This window comes from Carettochelys insculpta, chromosome 26, assembly GCF_033958435.1.
Source record: "Carettochelys insculpta isolate YL-2023 chromosome 26, ASM3395843v1, whole genome shotgun sequence".
Lineage (NCBI taxonomy): Eukaryota > Metazoa > Chordata > Testudines > Carettochelyidae > Carettochelys > Carettochelys insculpta.
Genome location: NC_134162.1, coordinates 8,786,886 through 8,806,315, shown reverse-complemented (window position 1 = coordinate 8,806,315; position 19,430 = coordinate 8,786,886). Strand labels below are relative to the sequence as shown.

The following is a 19,430-nucleotide window of genomic DNA, read 5'->3' as shown; positions in this document are numbered from 1 at the left end:
TAGTTTCATTTCCCGCCTCTCTATCAGGCACACAAAATCCAACTCCAGAAAATCGACCCTGACTGAGTCAATCTTTCCAATAGTGTAGGCATAGCCACAAAGAGCACCTCACCTTCTAGAATTACAAGCGTGCCCTGGACAAGAGACACATTTATATGTATGCCAATAATTAATGTATCAGTAGGCAGAACGCAAGATTATGTAGCATCATTGCCACGTGTTCTTGGACTAACCATCTTCTTTTTGTTGACAAGTATCAGAGAGGTAGCTGTGTTAGTCTGTAGCTTCGAGAACAACAAGAAGTCTTCTTTTTGTTGTGCACCATACTGTGCAGTTCTTTACAGGCTGCCCTTCACCACAGCCTCGACTGGGGAATTAAAAGCAGAATTAGTCAATAGAACATGTGCCTCAAGAAATGATTTCAGATCCTCAAATTCTTGTGATTCTGTGATCACCACGATTGCAAAACCCGCCCTTGAAAAGGGAGGCGATTGCATAAAATTCCTCCGAATGGCAAAATCCTTTAACTGCAGATAAGCGACATGCTCTCCTCTCAGTTCAACACAGCAGACCACTGTGTGCGCGATGAGATATAAAGACTGATTCAGGCCAATGCTGAGCACCAGTCTGCAGCCAGAGGCACATCCCAGGCATACAGAATCCAGAGCAGACCATCTGCAGCCACCATGGGGCAGGTGCTCATTTGGGTTGGTAAGTTTGCAGCTGGGGATGAATGTGTGGGGGCTGCTACTGAACAGGACTGCTGAATAGTATGGGATTTGGATGGGAGACTGTATAAAACTAGGGCCCTACCAAATCTACAGCCATGCAAAACGTGTCACGGGCTGTGAAATCTGGCCTGTTGTGTGCTTTTGCCCTATACTATGCAGATTTCAGGAGGGAGACCTGAGTTTTTAAATTTGGAGGTCCTGACCCAAAAGCAGATGTCAGGGGAATCACAGGGTTATTTAGGAGGGTCATAGTATTGCCATCCTTACATCTACATTGCCTTCGGAACTGGGAAACTGGAGAGCTGTGGGTGGAATGTTGGCCAGGTGCTCACCTCTGAAGGCAGCGCCCTGCCAGGAGCAGTGCAGAAGGAATGTGGCAATTCCATATCCCTCTCACCCTTAGTTCTGTACCGCTGCTTTCAGAGCTGTGCAGCCAGCCAGCAGCAGCTGCTGACTGAAAGCCCAGCTCTGCAGGCAGCAGCGCAGATGTAAGATGACAATACCACACCACACCACCCTTACTTCTGTGCTGCTGGTGGTGATAGCTCTGCCTTCAGAGCTGGATTGCTGGCCAGCAGCAACAGCTCTCCAGCTACGCAGGTCAGAAAGCAATGCTGTTACTAGCAGCTGCACAGAGGTAAAGGTAAGAATACCCTACAATTAGAACACCATGAAATTTCAGATTTAAAATATCTGAAATCATTAAATTTACCTTTTTTAAAAAAAATCCTATGGCCATGAAATTGACCAAAATGAACCCTGAATTTGGTAAAGCCCTATGTATAATGTATTCTGCACCTATGACGTGGATAATGGGAGACATTGCTTTAGGCCAATATCATCCTACAAAACACTCACTATTAAAATGTGAGCTAGAGAAAATTTGCAGCTGTCTCAGCTGACATCCAACTATGTTCACTTTCTTGGGATAACCAAAGCCGGGATGTGTAATTTCAGCAGCACAAGGGGAAAGAGGAACAACATTATATGTTGCAGCTGGGAAGGTTTCACAGCCCTTTCTGAAGGCTGTAGAGGCAGCGTGTTAGCGCTGGCATTAGAACTCAGGAGTTTCTGGCTCTCAATCTCCTCTCCCTACAACTTAGCTCATTTCCTTTTTCCCAGTAGTTCTCCTGGGTAGGTGGCAGGAGAACCATTCCTAAGCTCTGCTCAGCTACAAGATGCAATGACCTTTGCAGCCATATGAGGGATCTAGAGACCGACAACACCTGTGTCTTTGGAGCTGACTTTGCAGCATGTGCTTCTCTCTGGCTTTGATTTTATTTGTACTGCAGTAGCACTTAAATACTTTACTCTGGAGCCCAGATTCCATTATAACAAGTAAGGAAAGACACAAGCCCTTCCCCAGCAGAGCAAACGTACAGTGGGAGGTAGTCACAGAGGTCTCAGTTGTAATGGGACCAAGAGAATATGTGGAGTTATTAGTTAGGTAAGGGATTTTAAACTTCTTCCTCGTACACAAATGTGGACATTTTCCTATAAGCTTTTGATAGTTACTGCTACTGGACAGGAGACAGACCTGCTGAACAGGCCTGCAGAGGGATTTCTAAATAACCATCGTCTCATCTGTTTTTATTTTCCTGTAGGTTTAGCTGTCTGGCTGTTTCTTCAGTGCAGTAAGTCATCTTTACCATGATCATCTGTTTCCTGAAAAGACATGGGTAGTAGAAAATAAATTGTTTTGGGTAACAAAATAAGGTCTAGTGCTTAGGTGGGTTCAGTAAGCCCCTTCCTTGTTTAGTGGTTTAATCCTTTAATTGGTCTCTGTGGGCTCTATCCAAAACATAAGGACATTTCATTAACTTCAGTGGGGTCAGCTGCCACTAACAAGCTCTAGTCAGTCACCTACACGAAACCCCTGCAACCCCCTCTGCAGCCTTCAGGAGTGTAACTTAGCTGCTTTCCCTGTAACCACTAGTGGCCCACATGATGTGGGGCACATTCACTTTGTGAACAGAGGCAATGGAGGTTGTTCCCACTAAGCCAACTCTTGCCCTGCCCCAATCAGGTGCAAGGGACTCTCCTCTGATACTATAAACACCGTGTTTTTGATGTTCAGAGCCTTGTACCACTGACATGCTATAATTATCAATGGTGGAGCCATTGTCCACAGCCAGGGACAAAATACAAAGCAAGGCAATAATGAGGCCTAACGTGGCCATTTCTACACCAAGGCGTGCAACCCACCTTTTCTTCAAAGCTTTCATTCCTTCAGGACCAAAGCAAGACCAGCCCCACTCCCCAGTGACAGGAAAGGAATTGCACGGGAATTTCTAGCCCTTCTGGGTTTGGGGCATCACGCTACAAGCAGCACCATGGGGCCAATGTTGACTCAGGTGATGAATACTGGAGGGAGTCTCAGAGGTGTCGTGTTCTCAGCCAACCGAAGGGCTGCATCAAATCTCGATTCCTTGACTTAGGCATCGCGTCTTGATACCTCCCTCCTATTTCCACAGGCTCTGCTTGCAAACTGGTCTGTTACTTTACCAACTGGTCCCAATACAGACCTGCCCAGGGGCGCTTCCTCCCAGAGAACATTGACCCCCACCTGTGCACTCATCTCATCTACGCCTTCGCTGGCATGAACAACCACCAGCTCACCACGGTGGAGTGGAACGATGAGCAGCACTACAAGACTTTCAATGGACTCAAAAGCAAGTGAGTCAGAGGGGAAAGGGGCTTATCTCCCTGCCCTGGGGCCTCACCCCTAGGAACTGGGGCCTCTGAGTTTATCTGAAGGAGGAGGCAGACCTGGGATTTAAGATAATGCTCTTTCAAGGATCACTGAGGGAGAAAACTCCTTTCATATATCATGTGCTTAGCAGCATACAAGACCAACTCAGTTGCTGGCCCAAGGACTTTACAGTTTAACTTGTCATTATCCACAAGAAGAGTGGAGTTTGCAGACTCTTGTTGACATCACCAAAAGTATTAAAAAGCCCAACTTCTTGCCTCCGAGAAGGATTTTTCTCTGAAAGATCCACTCAGACACAGGACTTACATGAATAGTTTTTTTAACAGTGTCTTAGTGAAATTGACTTATCAAGAACTGTGGCAGAAGTTAAGCTGGAGGAAGGATGTAGGAAAACCACCATTCAGTATCATCATGGGATAGTTTCTTCAGCTTCAGGGATGTCCCAGCTTCTCCTTTCTCATGTTTCTCTATAGGAAGGCGTGAGGGTGTTTTCATTCCAGAAGTATGGGAAGTTTCCCCACCCCAGGATTAAACATCCAAACTACAGCTGTGTTTATTAAGATCAGAGAACCGCTTGCCAGTCCAAGGACAAACGGTACAATGAAACTGAGTTTTTTGACCTGCTCTTAATGCCACATTTTCTCCTACCCAGGAATCCTGGACTGAAGACCCTCTTGGCCGTTGGTGGTTGGAATTTTGGCTCTGAAAAGTAAGGCCAGAGTTTATCTGGTTTTCTGCATGCAAAGCAGGGGGCACAGGGGGATGAATTAAGCTAAACTCCCAAAATCCTGTGAAGTCCAGGAGAGTCAGAGCACTAGTATGTAGGAAGGAGATTGCACTTTCTATTTACCTATGTTAAGTACTTATATGACTGCCATTGCCACTGTATCCGAGTGCCTCATAACACGCCTGTATTTAGCCTCAGCACCCTATGAGGCAAGGCAGGGCTATTGGCTGTGTTGTACAGATGCGGAACCGAGACACACTCTGTGACTTTTCCGAGGCACACAAAGCCTGTGACAAAACAGGAGCTGATTCTGGGCTTCCTCAATCCAAGACAAGGGCCCCAACCATTAGTATTATATTTCAGAGCTCAGTCTCCAAAGGCAACCCACGTCAGCTGCACTCCTCTAGAGGCCCACATAAGTACTCTGTACAACCATGAGCCAAGGAGTTACTCCAGCTTTACGCTGCTTCAAGAGCAAACCTTAGCCTTTTATCTATAGCATGGGTGTCCAACCTTTTGGCTTGCCTGGGACGCACTGAGTAAAGAGGAATTGTCTTGGGCCGCATATAAAATATATAATATAGTTAATGTATATAAATCACAAAATAATGTTAAAAGTTTACGATCTTGTGGGGCCACATTACTAGCTGTCCAGGGCTGCATGCAGCCCGCGGGCTGGACACGCCTGATCTATAGGAAGGTGCGAGGGCGTTTTCTTTCCAGCAGTGAAATGGATGGGTTACTACTTCCTTTTCTGACTGAAATTTGTCACTGTGGAGATTGCCTCAGATTTTCGTTATGTGCTTTTTGTCACGTAGCCACTACAGTGTCAGGCACTGAGCTTTGTGTGACAACATTTTGACAACCTTCTAAATCTCTCCCGCTCTTCAACAACATTAGCAGCTGTGAAGGCTTGTACGGCCAATAATTCTTCTCACCAGTGCTTAGCAATTTTGATTTTTTTTTACATTAATTTGTAAAGCTTTAAACCTGAAGCTCTCCCTGAAAGCTTCCTCTGAAGCAAACACTATTCAGAACACGGTTTTTCAGACAGCAAGTCTCCCTGTTCTGGATGTGATGTGGGCTGTAATTTAAAGTGAACGAGGGCTTTTCCACTCTTCTAATCAAATGGTTCTTTGTCCTTATGAGACTATAATGGTAAATACAGTGGGCATTTTCCTGACATACAAGTGATGGAAATCCTGGACAATAAGGTGCAAATACTTGGTCATATGCTCTCTGACTGGATGGCCTTCTGGTTAAGACACTGGTGTGGCAATCTGGAGAAATGGGTTGTGTTTCCAGCTCAGCTGCTGGGCAAATCACTTCAGTATCTCCGTTTGTAATTTTAGGAAAATATTTCCCCACTTCAGACCAGTGGGGGCTAAATTTAATATATACGTATGAGGTGTTCTGATAATATGGAGATAAATCCCAGGGGGAAAAGGCTATAAATAACAAATACATTTAGATGACCATTGCCCTTAAATGGCAAATATCCCTGTGATACTATCTTTTGCGGTAGCAGAACAAAATCTAACCCAATGAAGCCTAATTTGGCATTGACTGGCCATTCAGAAAGTACAGAAGATGATACCAGTTTTTACACCAATGCTGAATATGACCCTACTGTCATCAATGGCTTTGCACCTGCTTCCTCCCAGCTGTATTTACCCCTTTGTGCTGCTGAGTTTACCTTCTAAACGTAGCACCTCTCAATAGTCCCTACATCTGCAGCAGGTGAATAGCAGCATGGACATGGTAGTTAATGTGTCGTGTCCATGTTAGGTTCTCCAACATGGTATCCACGCCTGGTAATCGGCAGACATTCATCCTCTCTGTGGTTGATTTCCTACGGAAGTATGAATTCGATGGGCTGGACCTAGACTGGGAATATCCAGGTGCCCGGGGAAGCCCACCAGAGGATAAACAGCGTTTCACTTCTCTGATCCAGGTACAGTAAGACTTAAGAGTTCAGCCCCCTCTCTCCATTACCAAGGCAGCTATATAAGGATTTCAGACATGTGCTTTGTCTTCATATTTGACCTGCAAACACTGCACCATCGGCTGAGTTGAAGTCAAAGCTCAGGCATCCTCTAAAGTGGAGCTTATATCTGAAAGGGTCAGACTAGTGACAGATCAAGTCACAACAGTGCTGGACCATCTGAACTAGTATTTTTTAATCCAATATTTGGGCTCATCTCTAGTTCAGAGACCCTGCACAGAATGTGTCTGGACAGCTTGTAGTTAAGGCTGGAATACGGACTTCCTGACCTGCCTGGCTGAAGGTCTCCCCATCAGATAAGCAGATTCAACACTACAATGTTGAAAGATACTGATCAGATGCTTCCAGGAATCTACCATCAAGTTCTGTGCCATTGGCCCTGAGTACATTCATCAGTCAAATGTCTGATCTAATTGACATGACCCACAGCTACCAGCATGCTCAGTATTCTGTGCTGGGTTTGTCAGACACATGTGCACTCACTTCTTCCTTTTGGATTTCCTTATATGGAAAAAAAAAGGTAGACAGTGCAAAAGGGGATAACTGATTGTTTGGGCCTTTTGATTATTCCCCTTAGGAAATGGCTGAGGAATTCAAGGAGGAAGCAGAGAGGACAGGGAAAGGGAGGCTGCTATTGACTGCTGCTGTTGCAGCTGGGAAGGCAAATATTGATGAAGCCTATGAAGTCAAGAACATCTCAAAGTGAGTCTATTCAGCCGTGTGGTTTTACAGCCAAGCCACAGGGGCAAATGCGGTTACCCAGGATGCTTTGCAATGATTCTATTGTAGAAGGGCAATCTGTGCCATCTTATTCCTTATCCTCCCTTTGTAGGACCCTGGACTTCATTAACCTCATGACGTACGACTTCCATGGTTCCTGGGAAAAGACCACAGGTCATGTCAGTCCTCTCTACAAAGGGAAGAACGACACTGGACCTGCCATATACAGTAACACTGTAAGTGTCAAAGAACGTTGTAACTGACCTCTCCTTCCTGACAAATACATAGTGTTCAGCTGCAGGAAACAGCTAATTAGTCAACATTTTTCACAAACCTGCCTGCTGCCTCTTTCCCTCTTGTGCAAGAATCAGAATTTGCATCACAAGCCCCAGACAACAGACCGAGTGGCTGTATTGCAGTATGGTTGCAAATATAAGAGGGAACAAATAATTTTCAATCCTGTGGTTACAATCTTAGGGGAAAAAATGTCACTTGCAAATTCCCATCGTTGAGACATTCTCTAGGTACCACTTGCGGTTCTTCCCCTAAACTGGGCCAGCCTGAAATTGCTGTATGCACACTCAGGCACATAATTGAAGACTGAAGTGTGCATTTTAGAAGGCAAAGGGGGAAAATGTGCTGGCATGTACCCTATTGAAAACAGATGGGAAGGAGAGGGTTCATATTTGCTGTATGAAAAAAGGACAAAATTCTTTCAGTGGGTCTCCTGGCTCATGGACTGGTTTCACCAAGAAGCAGAAGGCAGGTAGAGTCTTGACCTTGTTCTGTATGCTAGGCATGCCAGGTAGGAGTGAAAATGAAACAGTTAATATTTAAGGGTCAAACTTCAAGAGCAGATTTGTGAAACTGCCAAGCTTTGCACATGTAAACCAGGAGTTTGCACATGTAAACGATTCACCCTCTAAATGCCGCAGAACTGCTTTACTGCTTGGAGACCCTTCATGTATGGTTACAGCCAAATGTAGCAGGCATGGGCACCAGGTTTGTACAATTTTGAGGGATGCCCCTGTAAAGCTGATGGAGCCGGGTTGTCGGCAGGAGGGTTGAACCTGCGACCGAAGGGGCTAAAACCATGAGCTTCTAATTACATGAGTTAAAAGCCAACTGGGTCTTGGCTAAAACCATAGAGCAAACTTCACTCTCCTTTTGAAGTGGTCTCAGGGCCTTTGGGCTACACCCAGGATGGGTCCAAGTGGAGCCGTCCCATCCATACAATGGACTGGGGCAACCATCCCATAAGCCCATATTCCAGGGAAATGCAGGGGCCAGGACAGACTGATGGGTTAGTGGGGGACCTAGCACCGACAGCAGCAAATGGTCCAGCCTCACCCCACCCCACTCCACCACAACCCCAGCTCTTGTTATACCTCAGGGGAGGGCCAAAAGATGTACTTAAAAAAGGGGGGGGCAGTGGGGCTTGGAGAGAGGAGTGGAATGGCAGGGGCGGAGCCATGAAGTGGCAGTGGTTTGGAGGACAGGTTAGAGGGGGAATGGCTGCTGCCAGCACCAGATCCCCACTAACCCTCCAGACTCTTCTGACCTTGTGTTCCCACAAAGCATGGGGCCCAGAGGAGTTGCCCCAGTCCATCCTCTGGATGGGATGACTTTGAAAAGATAGGCCCAAACATCGGTGGAGCCGAGCCCATGATCCTGAATATTGGTGGCGCACAAGCTGATATAGCTCATTGCCTACGTGTGCAGATTGGAGGCAAAACTCTTTTGATTCCTAAGGCAAGGCAAGAGCGCTGTGATGGTCAGAAAAGAAGTGCCAGCCCATCCCACCTCGCCTCTTAAAATTCATCCTCCGGCATCCACAGCAAAATGAAACCAAAGCTCATTATCTCCTCTCACAGGACTACGCTGTGAGGTACTGGAAAAGCAAGGGTGCTCCAGCAGAGAAGATCATCATGGGAATCCCCACCTACGGACGGACTTTCACCCTCTCTTCCTCCGAGACAGGTGTTGGGGCCCCTGCCTTTGGGCCTGCGACACTCGGCCCCTTCACGCGAGAGGCAGGATTTTGGGCCTATTATGAGGTAGGGAGGATTTTGCTTTTTCTGAAAGCAGCTCCTGTCTATACTGTGATTTAAATATGACACCTCCAAACAGCCCCTTTGGGCCTTCTGTTCTGAAACCTGCTAATATTCATAGCCTCCAGTCCAGAAAGTAAAGGTTTCCAAGGAGAATCAACATTCTCCTGCTCTGCATTAATTCAGAGAGGCAGCCAAGCTGGAGGGGCTCTGCCTGGCTCACCATTTCTGGTTTGTTTTTTTTTTCCTTTTTTTAGATCTGTACTTTCCAGAAAGGTGCCACCACCAAAAGGCTTGAGGATCAAAAGGTCCCTTATTCTTTCAAGGAAAAGGAGTGGGTGGGGTTTGATGACACACAGAGCATTAAAACCAAAGTAAGCCATTTCTATGCATTCTGCTCACCATGTATTGTGGAAATTAGGGTGGGGAGGGACACATTGGAATCTTCCTGTAGCCCAGAGAGATGGGCTTCACTTTGCCTTATGGAGCATATTAGCAGAAAATGTTTTGTACTTCCCTAGCACCAGGCATCTAAGGATTTCACTGCACTTCACCAAAGTTAAGCTGCCTCCTGCCTACGTTCTGGGAGGGCTGGTGTTATCCCCATTTTACAGATGGGGAAATCAAGGCACAGAAAATGACTCAATTGAAGTAGCAGCAAAAGCTGAGGTTAGCAGACAGCTTGTGGCATTCTAGGAGCAGAAGCATGGTCTGGCAAATGAGAGCAAGACGCATCCCCTGAGCAGTGGATGAACAGACAGAATTGGATGGAGAGTCTCTTCTGCTCCTCTCTTGCTAGCAGATGTGTATAGTAATACACAGGAAAGGGAATGTACCATGTGCCATAGCTGGGTCTGGTGACATTATCAGGTGGGTTCAAAAAGCCTTGCAGGTGAAAAACAGAGTACTCTCACTGATGTTGTACAAGAGGGATGTTGCACAAGAGGAATCAGTAAAATATGGCCTATCAGCAGGTGAATTCAGCAAATAAGTCCCCCATGACTTAGTTGACTGAGAATATGTGTGAGCCATTAGCTATTTTCTTTCAAAAGTCATGGAAGATGAGAGAGATTCCAGGAGACTGGAAAAGGGCAAATATAGTGCCCATCTATAAAAAGGGAAATAAGGATAACTGGGGAAATTACAGCACAATGAGCTTAACTTCTGTACCAGGAAAGATAAAAGGAGCAAATAATTAAGGAACCAATTTGCAATCACCTAGAAGATAAGGTGAAAAGTAATAGCATGAATTTGCCAAGAACAAATCATGTCAAACCAACCTAATAGCTTTGACAGGATAACAAGCCTTGTAGATGGGGGAAAGCTGTAGATGTGGTATAGCTAGACTTTAATAAGGCCTTTGATACAGTCTTGCATGGTCTTCTCATTAACAAACTAGGGAAATGCAACCTAGATGGTGCATAACTGGTCAGATAACCATTCCTGGATAGTAGTTATCAATGGTTCACAGACATGCTGGAAGGGCATAGAGTGGCACTCCTCAGGGAACAGTTCCAGGTCTGGTTCTGTTCAATGTAGCCATCAACAATTTAGATAATGGCATCAACAGAACACTTATAAAGTTTGAGGACAATACAAAGTTGTGGGAGGGGCTGCAAATGCTTTGGAGGATAGGATTAAAATTCAAAATGATCTGCACAAACTGAAGAAATGGTCTGAGGGAAATCAGATGAAATTCAATACGGACAAATGCACAGAATTCCACGTAGGTTGTGGCCACACTTGGTCAAAACTTCAAAATGGCCATTTCAAAGATTACTAATGAAGTGCTGAATTGAATATTCAGTGCCTCATTAGCATCAGGACACTTCCGGTCGTGGCACTTCGAAAGCACTGCTTTCGAAAGCGCACGGCTCGGCGCAGTGCAGCTACAGGGGGGTCCTTTTCAAAAGGACCGCACACCTTTTGAAATCCCCTTATTCCACTCTGCTGAGAGGAATAAGGGGATTTCGAAAGGAGCAGGGTCCTTTCGAAAAGGACCCCCATGTAGCCGCGCCAAGCCGCACGCTTTCGAAGTGCCATGGCCGGAAGTGTCCTAATGCTAATGAGGCACTGAATATTCAATTCAGTGCTTCATTAGTAATCTTCGAAACGGACATTTGAATGGCCATTTCGAAGTTTTGGCCAAGTGTGACTACACCCCTAAGGGGGAACAAACAGTTTCACACATATAAAATGGGAAATGACAGCCTAAGGAGTACTGTGGAAAGGGATCTGGAGTGACACACAAAAAAGCAAGCATTCTGGGATGCATTAACAAGGGTATTGTAGATAAGAAACAAGAGGTAATTCTTCTGCTCTACTCTACACTGATTAGCCCTCAATTGAAGTCTTGTGTGCAGTTCTGGGCACCACATTTCAGGAAAGATGTGAAGAAATTGGAGAAGGTCCAGAGAAGAGCAACTAAATTGATGAAAGGTCTAGAGAACATGACCTATAGGGAAAGACTGAAAGAACTGGGTTTGTTTAGTCTGGAAAAGAGAAGACAGAGAGGTGACATGATAACAGCTTTTAAGTACCTAAAAGGTTGTTACAAGAAGGGAGAAAATTATTCTTAACCTCAGAGTAGGACGAGAAACAATGGGGTTAAATTGCAGCAAGGGAGGTTTAGGTTGGACATTAGCAAAAACTTCGTAACTGTCAGGGTGATTAATCACAGGAATAAATTGTACAGGGAGGTTGTGGAATCTCCATCACTGGAGATTTCTGAGAGCTGTTTAAACTAACATCTCTTAGGATGGCTTAGATGTCCTGCCGTGAGTGCAGAGGACTAGATTTGAGGATCTCTCAAGATCCCTTCCAGTCCTCTGATTCAGCCCTCACAATCTTTTCTTTGTGTATTAGTGCTGGAGAGAGGAGACAGAGAATGGTTTGTGGCAGGGGAGTTTCATGACTTCCAGTCCACTCCCTCCTAGCAACAGAAACTTGGGGTCACCTGAGATTTCAGACCAAGGGCTTGGCAGCATGGGGCTCAAGGGCTTGGCAGCATGGGGCTGTAAATATCCCAGTAGGAGCACACCAAACCCAAAAGGTATTGCTGTCTACATGGAGATTCATTGCTTCAAGGGTGGCCAAGCTTTTAGTATGCACCCGCTACTTCTCCCTCCACATTGCTATCTCATGGAGGGTTGTTTTGCACTTTTTCCAAGAGGGTCTCTAGAGCAGTAACAATTGCTGGAGTTCTCGCAGAGGGGAGATGTAAATTCTATCGCCCGCCAGTACCCAGTGCCACAGTTTGAAATTTTTCCTCTCCCAGGTTGAGTATTTGAAGAAGGAAGGTCTGGGAGGAGCCATGGTCTGGGCCATTGATCTGGATGATTTCAGTGACTTGTTCTGCAGCCAAGGGAAGTACCCTCTTCTGCAAGCTCTGAACCAACAACTGAAATGCGGTAAAGCTTGAGTTACTAGACTGCCCCATGCAGATAATGCAGTATCCTCTTGACACCTGTGTTTTGTTTTATTATTGGACAAGAGGTTGGGCTTTTTTGAGAAAGAGGATGAACTGGAAATGTACACCACAGCCTTCAGCTTCTCTGAACATCCTCTGGATATCCCAGGAAACTCCCAAGTACAAAGCCATTTATGTAATACACTGTTTTCCTTTTAAAATACCCATGTCCACTGGTGGCTTTTGCTTTAGAATGCGAAGTCTGGAACTGCATCATCATCCCAGGTCCCAGTTTAAAGTGGGGAGTCTGGGATTTAAGACAGACACTCTGTAGAAAGTCATCTAAAAGCTTTGCATTAGGCCACCTCCTGAAGTTGCTCAGAGAGGCCCAAGACGTTGTGAGTAACAAGGGGGGAAAGTCATGTAACAAGGGAAATATACAGAATTGGAAGAGCTGCCTCTAATGTTCATGAGGTGAGCCATCAAACCTGCCAAAAGCAGAGTGGGAAATTTGAAACAGTGAACTCACATCAGAGTCCCCCCAGCCTGCAGCATAATAACTTTGTACCCATCTAGCCCAAATCGGATTAAGGGCAAAGCCATGCCCCTTGTAACAGCATTATTTACCCATTTCTCCCACTGGTCTGTCTTCATGTTGTTCCCCATGTGCCCTGTTCTCTCTGCTTTGCTGGATCACAGCTTCACACATTTACATCCCTCCTGAAAACTCATTTCTCATACAATGCTCCCAACAAACTTCATCATCATGTCCTGTTTAGGCACCTTAAGTAAAAAATCAACCAGAAATACTACTGTGGTTTGTACATGCCTAAAATACATAGCCACACTGCATCATTATAACATTTGTCCTAGCTTATCCCATTTCGCTTGACCTTATCGTGGGCAAGCTCCTCAGAGCAAGATCCTAGGAGACTTTAGAGGGCTATCAATGAACTATCCAACCATCATGTATTTAGGCTTCAGCATTAAGTTACATTGGCTGTGTCTACACGAGCTCCCAACTTCGAAGGGAGCATGGTAAGTATAATGTTGGGAGATTATCAATGAAGTGCACTTCATCAAGCTGATTCTCTTCCACGGCAACTTTGAAGGGTAAAACTTCAAAGTGCCGGCTTGTGTGTAGCCGCGACACCTGCAGGTACTTCAAAGTGCCCGGGCTACTTTGAAGTCTGTTTACTCCTCAAAATTTTGAGATGTAAAGGGACTTCGAAGTAGCTCGAGCACCTCGAAGTACCTGTGGCTACACGCAAGCTGGCACTTCGAAGTTTGCCGCTTCAAAGTTGCTGTGTGGGAGAATTAGCTTAATGGAGTGCTGCGTATGCACCGCAGAACTTCATTAGTAATCTCCTGACACCCTACTTACCACGCTGCTTTCAAAGTTGGAGCTCGTGTAGACACAGCTCTTAAGTTTTACAAGTCAAAATAAAGTATCCAAATAAGTCAGTTTCGTTTGCAACATAAAGTAGTCCACATTTGTCACCCCAAAGAGTAGCTTAACATCACTTTCTATGCTAGTAGATTCAGCTAAATTCCTTATAGCCTTTATGCTGAGTCCACTACAACAGCTGTGTACCAAAAGATCATCCTATTATTGGTTTAACCTGCCCTCTAGAGCGACTGATGTAGCTGTTGGCACCCAGATATAGTTGCTGGTTTATATTTCACAGTGCAGACCCCATTGTTGCCTATGAAGACAGCGATCATTTAAATTACACCCACACTGCCTAAGATCTCCAAGGGACTGACCACAAAATGTGTCTCTTTTTCTTTCCTACCAGCAGATGCCGAGAATGATGGTCCTTCTGCTAATGCCACTGCAACACTGGTTCAAACGACACCTGTTGCAGAAAACCTCACCAGCCCTACAACATCACCACCACCTGTTCCAACCTCAACCCTCAGCTTCACAACGCTACCGCCTATCCCTGCTACAACCACCAATGCCACTAACAGCAAGTTTTGTCGCCATAAGGCCAACGGGATCTACGCTGTCCCTGGAGACCAAGTCATGTTCTACATCTGTGCCAACAGGCACACCTTCCGCATGTCCTGCCCAGAAGGGTTGATTTTCGACTACTTATGCAAATGTTGCAACTGGCCATAAAAGCCGAGAGTCTCAAAGCACCCTCATGGGGAATTAAAGAGGAGATTGGTTCAGATCTGCTCAGAGTATTTAACTTCCTCTGCAATCAAATCAAAGTTTAGAAGGTGATCTAACCTTGCAAGTGTACCCAGCATCCTTCTTCTGTGTCCTTGCTGGGTTATTTGGAGGGGCAACTGTGGCAGCAATGTAGGTTCAGGATAGGGAGGAGTGTATGCAGAAGCAAAATATTGGCTACTGACAAGCAGGGCTGATGGGCTATTACACTGGCCTGTGTTGATTTCTTAATGTTTGTGCTTTTTTGGATCCTGGCTTCATCCTGGGCCCTTATTTCATGTTTGCCTGTGCCAAGAAAATAAAGCATTCATTTCTAAATTCAATAGCTGGTGCTTTTGGTCTACTGGAAAACAGGGCAGGGGTGATGAAGGGACCTAAGTGACAAAGTTTAAGGCCTTACATGCACTCTATGAAGGTCGCACTAGCAGGGCATGGCACCCTCTGAATTATTTGGCAATTTGGTCTCCACCACTCTGGTGATAATTCATCCATGGAGTAAATCCATTCCTGACCCAAACATCATTCAAAGCAAACAGAGTTATCCTATGGACAGATGTGATTTCGTTGCAGCTCATAATAAAAACCAAACAGAACTGTTGGAAGGAATATAAACCTTCCGGCTTCAATGCACCAGATTTCCTTGAATGGAGAATTAAGGGAAAAAAAAAAAAAACTTTCCACCATGCCCTCGCCCAGGACAGATTATAACCTCACTGCAAGGTTTCTCATGCCTTCCTCTGAAGAGCAGGCACTGGCCATTGCAGGAGATGCAACACTGAGCTAGACCCGTGGTCAGATCTGGAATGACCATTTCTCCATCACTGGAGAGCCTGGGACAGAAGGTGCTATGGATAGATGAACAAAGATATTAAAACATTCTCACTGCTCTGTGAAACATGATCCCCATTTCGCTGTTGGAACCTCAGCAGCACAGAGAAAGTGATGGGTGCTGAGCATCAATCAAAGTCAGTCAGTTTCTGGTAACACCTTCTCCGTGTTGAAGTAGTCATAATGGCAGAAGTGAAAAAAAACGAAGTAGGCTTGTCAGGGCCTGAGCCCCTTTAGAGCAAACTTCTCTGCTGTGGGAACTTGTATGTAATGATAAACAATGAGGCTTGGAAATTAATCAAGGCTTTCCAATACAGCAACACTATTTAACATGTCTTTGCTCTACACCTTCAAGAAGGGCAAGAAACCCACAGAAATGCACGTGTCCAAGGTCTCCTGCTCTCTTTCCTCCCATTGGCTTATCTGGCTGCCCTGCCCACAGAGACCCCTCTATTTGGGTTTAACCCTTTACGGGCACACCACAAGAAAAAGGACAAGGACGAGGCTACATCCCATACAGCTTTTTCTTTTAAGAGCTATAAATCACATTTCAGGCCATCAGCCAGTCATCAATTGACAAATTTAAACAGCAACTTCTCTCAGGGCACAGTCAGTCCACCAACATCCTCAGTGGATTTTCTGGCATCTGTCTATAAAATATCTGGTGCTGGCCGCTATCAGACAGGACGATGATGAGATGGGACCTTGGGTCTGATTCAGTATTACAGATCCTGGAGATCTGTCAGCTCCCTGTGGCTGTCGGGACCATTGATCAGACAGCATCAGACCAAACTCACGCTCTTATGACTACTCACTACCACAATGAAATCCCTACTTTATGTCCCAGAGGAAGGCCCTGACAGGGAACAGGCATGAAATATGATTCATGAGAAAGCCTGTTTCCAACAGGCATCTGCCCAAAAGGAAGGAGTTCAAGGCCTTAGAAAAAGTTTGGGGAATGGCTGTCCCATTCACCCTTCTTGCCACATCAGGGCTATTTCTCATGTTAGCAACATGTTGAAAGGGGACAGCGCTACAAAAGCACCAGGGCTATTTTGTCTATGTCTTATTTCCTGTCCTCCAGTTTTTCCCTTTCCCTCCCCTTAGGTTAAAATTCTTGAAGTATCATGAGCAGGGGCACAGGGCAACTCATGCTGCCATGAAGGAGTTTATCCTCTCATACAAACATTGCAGAGTGAGCTGAATGCTGGCAGACAATGAGTGATTGCACAGGAGTGCAATATCTGCCAATATACACAAGGGAAGTGATTGTTGTGGGTTTTGAAAGAGTATTGATTTACTTTGGACAGCAGGGAGTAGATCCAAGTTCGCTTCTTTTGGATGTCTTTCTGGTAACAATTGTGTAAAAAACTTGGACGGCAGAAGCAATCTCCTCGGGAGATGAGAAAAATCCCTGTTAGCCAGAGACAGTAACATTTGTTACTCAAGTTATGCATAGGTGTTTGCTTCTTTTTGTATTTTTAGCTCTTAAGGGATTGCTTGACAGCAAAAGCTGAGAAGGGTGGGGACCCCAAACACACTGAATTTGGGTTTAAGTTTTCTGACTTTTATATATTGATAGGCTCTATGCTAAGAAATCCAAAGATCTACACTGGATTAATGCAGGACCACTTGAGTAAAAATCAGCAACGGAAGGCCCTCCATGCCAAAAATGGGAAGAGAGGAACACACACACACACACACAGAGTCAAATGTCTACACTACTGAGGTTTTGCTTTTGGGGGGGATTTGATAAAAGTTTGGCTGACTCCAAAAAAATCAACAAAACAAAAATCAGCAGAGGGCGTTCACACTTGCTTCCTCTGTCCACAGATCACGTCCACACTAAAGGCAGCGGCGGCAGCAGCAGCGACAGCGTGAGCAACGCACTGTGGTTATGTATCCCACAGTGCCATGTTGTGGGAAGGCAGAGTTGATGCCTGCGCATCTTGGGATTCTCTCCAAGATTTCCCACCACTGCCTCAGCTGCTGGGAGCAGCACCATGAATAACTCTGTGAGCTCCCCAGGCTAAGGGATGTCATAGTAACACAGCTGTCTATTTGCCACTGTGTTCCTAGTTCAGGGCAGAAGAGGGGCAGTCCAATGATTTGATCATTGTTCCCCCAAACGGAGCAGCTCACTCAAATGTCAGATACTTTCCAGAGCTTTGACAGGGGAGGGGTACATGCCTACAGGACAGCAGAGATCAAAACATTGAGCGGCGCCATCAGGGCAGGCATTGTGGGATACTGGTGGAAGCCACTGTTGACACAACAGTAGAAGTCTACGCTGGATCTTTGTTGACAATAAAGGGAAAAAGAAAAAAAGTCTCATAGGAGTGGAAGTTTTTTTATGACGAAAAAGCTGTTTTTTCCCCCAACAAAACTCACAGTGCACTGTGCACGCTCTTACTGTCTTCTCACCAAAAAATAGTTTTGGGTGACAAAGCTTGCTAGTGTAGAAATGCCTTTAGCAATTTATCTGATCTGACCAACTAAGCCACACTTTCCTTTTGGAAATTCAAAATCCACTGCACAACAGAGGCAGTTGTCAAAGATTTGGGAAAGCCAGAGGAGCCTTCTGAACAGCAAGCCCTAGGTGCTGGAACGCGCTACTCGGACATAGGTTTGATCCTAGCACATGTGCATTGCAAGGTGACCCTTGCACTTTGTACTGCAGGTTGGAAGATTTGCACACGCAGGTAGAAGTCAGTGACTGTGTCACAGAGCAGGATGAAAGAGAGCACTGATTGACCCTTCTGATCAACTCCTCTAGTGCTACTATTGCACAGCTAGGATGCTAGGTCCTTTAGAAATGTTAGTAGATTAAGAAGTGGGAAGTGCAGACACATGCCACAAAATATGCTTTCCCTATGGCTCACAGGATAGATGACGCAGAAGTCAGTGTTTGTAACGATCTGATGCTAGCGCCACTGACATTCCCCACTTCACAAAATTTGTCTACTATATCAGTGGAGTGATTGTCCAAAGGAAAGGCTTTTCTTTCACAGCCACAGAGAGGAAGCCGTGCTAGTCTATACGTTATCAAAACAAAAAGCAGTGCTACTTGACTGCTTTTTGCTTTCACAGCCAGTGCAACTTCCCTTGATAGAGCTGGTTGTGCCAACAATCAGTTTATCAAGCCACGTAGTTTTCCGCTCTGTACCCACATTTCCTCAAATGCATTTTGAGGATCTAGCCTAGAAAGAGACATCTTCTTGGATTATAAAGCGGTACAGCCCTTATTGTGGCTGCTGAAATCTCAGATATGAAGCTAAGCTGTTAGATTTGCATCTCTGGTCAATGGCTTAGGATACTAGTTTCCTGTGGGCCATCTGGGGGGAAAAATTAAGTCAAGTATGAATACTAGCAGCCTCATATCAATTGTATTTTGGAAGGAACCAAAACAGGATGCAGCTGGGGCATAAGGTCCATTTAATAGCTCTTCTCTTTTCTGAAATCAGCTATGAGTAAAGACCACATGGTAATATACCTGCCTACTAGTCTCTACCTAGTCGTGACATGCATTTGTCTTTTATAAACTCTGATATACATCACTTGGCATTTGCAAATCTACTGAGTGCCTGAACTACTTCAGAACCTTGATTTGCTTTCGAGCAAGGAATGGTTAGCGATCTCGAGAGCAAACGCTGGCATTTGAACTACAGTACTGTTCCTAACATTACCAAACATTCTTTTTGGTATTAATACATGACCAGGGAAACACCTCTTCCCCACAGTGATCATGAACAACAAGCAAAACTGACACCTGCTGCTTAGTAACTTGAATTACATGTATAGGCCCATCTGTGTCTCATTTCTTTCAATCTGTAGTAAGAGCCAGGCAAGATGAGACTGGGGAGGGTTGAAGGCAGAAGTGAGGGAGAAAGAAATATTAGTTTCTAGGAATAATACCGTTTTTCTTATCCCAAGAAGAATTTTCAATGTTAGGAAACAAATGACTTTACAAATCATTATCATGGTGGCAACATCACGCTATACAAAGGCTTATAGGTAGATGGCTTATTTACCCTACGCACAAAGATACATCCTTTTTCCTTGCTTTT

General features: G+C 45.2%; 1 protein-coding gene across 2 annotated transcripts; it reads left to right on the top strand.

Annotated features, from left to right (window-relative positions):
- Positions 1-551: 551 nt before the first annotated feature.
- On the top strand, positions 552-14,852 carry LOC142001756 (chitotriosidase-1-like). Of its 2 annotated transcripts, none has more exons than XM_074977295.1 (11): positions 552-711; positions 2,336-2,365; positions 3,206-3,407; positions 4,097-4,153; positions 5,960-6,125; positions 6,754-6,878; positions 7,009-7,132; positions 8,771-8,953; positions 9,205-9,321; positions 12,225-12,357; positions 14,159-14,852. In XM_074977295.1, exons 1-11 carry the CDS (start codon positions 687-689, stop codon positions 14,479-14,481), a joined length of 1,485 nt encoding a protein of 494 aa, XP_074833396.1. In that variant the 5' UTR covers positions 552-686; the 3' UTR covers positions 14,482-14,852. The 2 variants fall into 2 exon arrangements, with proteins under 2 accessions (XP_074833396.1, XP_074833395.1); XM_074977294.1 differs by having other exon boundaries at positions 14,156-14,852.
- Positions 14,853-19,430: the final 4,578 nt, after the last annotated feature.